A 2126-nucleotide genomic window follows, 5' to 3' on the forward strand; every position below is an offset into this window, starting at 1 on the left:
GGTTCTTAATACAGGAGACCCAACAATGAGTGGACAAGTCATGGACATTCATGCTCAGTAGCTTAAGGGAATATGCATTGTCTGCAATGGTGACTGATTTCAAATCATGTTTTTTCTGCAATGACTGTGGAGTTCCGTTCTTGGCATCTACTTTGGACCAAGGAGCATCCCTAATTCTTCATAGGGACTCTTAAAAAAGCAGGAAATACCAACCGAAGTCAATCTGGGGGACATGCTAAATAACTATATAAGACATTAAGAGAACAAAGAGTGAACTATTGTAAATGCTATTATACTGTTATCCATATTACGTTGTTTCTTATAGATTTTTTTAAAAAAATGTGAAATTTTTCCACACTATGTGTGTTGTTTCCATAGCTCTTCACTTCCTCCAGAAGCCTCCTTACATTAAAAAGCCTTACAGTTATCCTGCAAGGGACGGGAAGGTCTGATTTGCAGGATTTTTAGAGCATTAAAATAACTATCAGGCAGAAGAATCTTTCTTCTCGCCTAGGATTTCAGCCATGCGCGCTCTCTCTCTCTCTTTCTCTCTCTTTCTCTCTTTTCCTCTCTCTCCCTCTCTCTAGCCTGGGGCTTGAATTTGCATGTCTAATTCATTTACTCACCATATTTGAATTGGCCTGAACAGATGTAAATCGGGAAGGATGGGAAAAACTGCAGTCATCAACAATGATTAATCAGCTGTTGCAGGCCGTGTCTTAAGGAGACTGGTAGGAGGAGGCATGGAAACCAAAAGGCCGTGTGTTTAGAAGCCTAATTGTCACATCAAGCATCATTGTCCCCATGCAAAAACCACCACCTTATACATCACTTCCTGTTTTATGCAGCTCAAAAACATAAACTGAAGATTTATTTTTAATATGTTGACTTTATTTCTGAGCAAAGCATCGGTCATGTGTGTATTTTTCCATAGTCCCACCTTGAAGCATTTATGTAGACATTGTAAATAAATTTTGTGCAAAAAGGACTGGAAAAATGAACTGTATTATTGCAATTTTTTTTTTTGTAAAAGTAGCAGTTTGGTATGAGTTGGCATGCATACAAGATTTACTAAGTGGGATAAGCTAATTATACTTTTTGTTGTGGATAAACAAATGCTTGTTGATAGCCTTTTTCTATCAAGAAACCAAGGAGCTAATTATTAATAACAATCATTGCACACTGAGTCTTAGCATTTCTGACGGAAACAGTTTGGATTGTATAATAACGCCAAGCCCAGTTGTAGTCGTTTGAGTGCAGTAATGAAATCTGAATCTAAAATAAAAATAAGATTATTTTTGTCATGCTGACTCCACTGCTTGAAAAATTTGTTTACTGCCCCCCAAATTTTTCATGATGAATGCAGTAAATATAAAACTTAATTTTAGCTCCCTAAGATACATATGCACTTGAAAATTTGAACCACAAAGTAAATTATTTAATAATAGTCACTGATTTCTTTAAGCTGACTTAATGAACTAATATCAGCAAAATGTAAGGCCTAAGGGCACTAAACTAACTGTAGACTCCGATTACAGCCAACAGAATTACTCATTTAATATCAGTGAAATTATTCTTGCACCTAATGGCAAACCTCAGGACTGAGTTACATCTTTCACTAAGGATGTTACCTAGGATGAGCAGTATATGTTTATTAGGAAATTAACTACATGAATGGAAGAGACCAGACTTCAAAATCTAATTTTTATAAATATGCTCTATGTTCTCATTGGATAAAACTGGTTATTAACCAATTTTCCAGAACAGCTGTACAGAATTTCTGCATGGCAGCCAGCTAAATGGTACAAAATAACATGTTTAAGCTGTAATAGCTTATAATTTCATTGAAATAAAATTGCGGCTATGAAAAGTGCTCCCCAAAGCTAAGGAAAATATACAAATATTTTAATTAAGGCAAATTCGTTTTAAAAAATCAGGCTTTTAGTAGTGACTGCTTTGTAAACAAAGGATGGGTCGGAGGAGAGTGCCTTAAACTCAAGCCTGACATTCAGGCCCATGTCACCCTATAAACCCGCCCTGAACAATTCTATTTTCTATTTGAGAAGAGAAACCAGCTGTGGGTTGGGTTTACTAGGTGACGTGTGATTGACTGACTCACCTACTGG

The 2126-nt window shown here is 36.3% G+C and overlaps 1 protein-coding gene across 2 annotated transcripts in view; it reads left to right on the forward strand.

Annotated features, from left to right (window-relative positions):
- The window catches only part of MEIS1 (Meis homeobox 1), a 139835-nt gene extending 138531 nt beyond the window's left edge, over positions 1–1304 (forward strand). For both annotated transcript variants that reach the window (XM_060116825.1, XM_060116827.1), the window contains one exon: positions 1–1304. This exon is cut by the window's left edge and continues 223 nt beyond it. In XM_060116825.1, the coding sequence (XP_059972808.1) occupies positions 1–61 (61 nt within the window). In that variant the 3' untranslated portion in view covers positions 62–1304.
- Positions 1305–2126: the final 822 nt, after the last annotated feature.

This window comes from Mesoplodon densirostris, chromosome 14 (assembly GCF_025265405.1).
Source record: "Mesoplodon densirostris isolate mMesDen1 chromosome 14, mMesDen1 primary haplotype, whole genome shotgun sequence".
NCBI lineage: Eukaryota > Metazoa > Chordata > Mammalia > Artiodactyla > Ziphiidae > Mesoplodon > Mesoplodon densirostris.